General features: G+C 39.1%; 1 protein-coding gene across 1 annotated transcript in view; it reads right to left on the bottom strand.

Annotated features, from left to right (window-relative positions):
- LOC107629582 (NAC transcription factor 32) overlaps positions 1–632 on the bottom strand; it is a 6,124-nt gene extending 5,492 nt beyond the window's left edge. Inside the window, exons 1-2 of the mRNA XM_016332397.2 lie at positions 371–632; positions 2–268 (exon numbers count right to left, since the gene is read on the bottom strand). Coding sequence (XP_016187883.1) covers positions 2–268; positions 371–554 — 451 coding nt within the window. The 5' untranslated portion in view covers positions 555–632. The remainder of the gene's footprint in view (position 1; positions 269–370) is intronic.

Below are 882 nucleotides of genomic sequence, written 5' to 3'. Positions count from 1 at the left end.
TTAGGCAAGGGGCTATTGTCAGGTAAACGGTACTCATTCATGACCCAATCGGTCTTGGATCCACGTGGAGCTCTTCCCTCGTAGAAAACCAGTGTCTTCCTCAATCCAATGATGCGCTTCGGATCAGACAAGGTAACGATCTTACGGTCCGAACCGGTTGCTTTCCAAAACCCTTTCTCGGTGGTCCGGTTTGGCCTTCCCCCGGTTCCATGCTTTCTGTCCCGAGGCACAAAGAAATACCATTCCCTCTCTCCTACCTTCGCCAACCCTTTAAACAAAAATATTTAATTTTAATACACTGACAGTACGATACAGTGACAGTGATAATAACAAAAACAAAGAACACCGAGTTTAATTAATCTATTAGTACCTGGCAAGTCCCAGGGATCATGGTGATAGATGTTGAGGAAGCCTATGACATCGAAACGGAGCTTCTTTCCAACGACCATGTTCTTGAGATAGAAATCAAGGAGCTCTTCTTCAGTAGGGTGAAACCTGAATCCTGGAAGTGTAACTTCACCGTCTATTACTGATGAAGAACCCATATCAATCATCAATTATGTCGCTTGCTTAATTATGGTTCTCTTTTTGTGTTGTTATGTTTAAATGAATATGATATTGAGAGGGGTGTGTATATTTATAAGGAGGTGGAGTTGGTTGTGTTAATGGAGCTCATAACTATTTAATTTGTGGCTTTATTTATTTAATAATTGTGATTAATGATGGTGATTTGGGTTATGACTTGGTCATGAGGTAGACTATACATAGAAGAGGACAGAAAAGAAAAGACTTGAATGTTGATACATACTATTTGATGGGGAAAAAAAAGAGATTACCCATTTTTTTTGGAAATTTCCAATTCAATTTGTTAATGAGTAATTC

The sequence above is a fragment of the Arachis ipaensis genome, chromosome B03 (genome assembly GCF_000816755.2).
Source record: "Arachis ipaensis cultivar K30076 chromosome B03, Araip1.1, whole genome shotgun sequence".
Taxonomy (NCBI): domain Eukaryota; kingdom Viridiplantae; phylum Streptophyta; class Magnoliopsida; order Fabales; family Fabaceae; genus Arachis; species Arachis ipaensis.
This window is presented reverse-complemented; position numbering and strand designations above follow the sequence as displayed.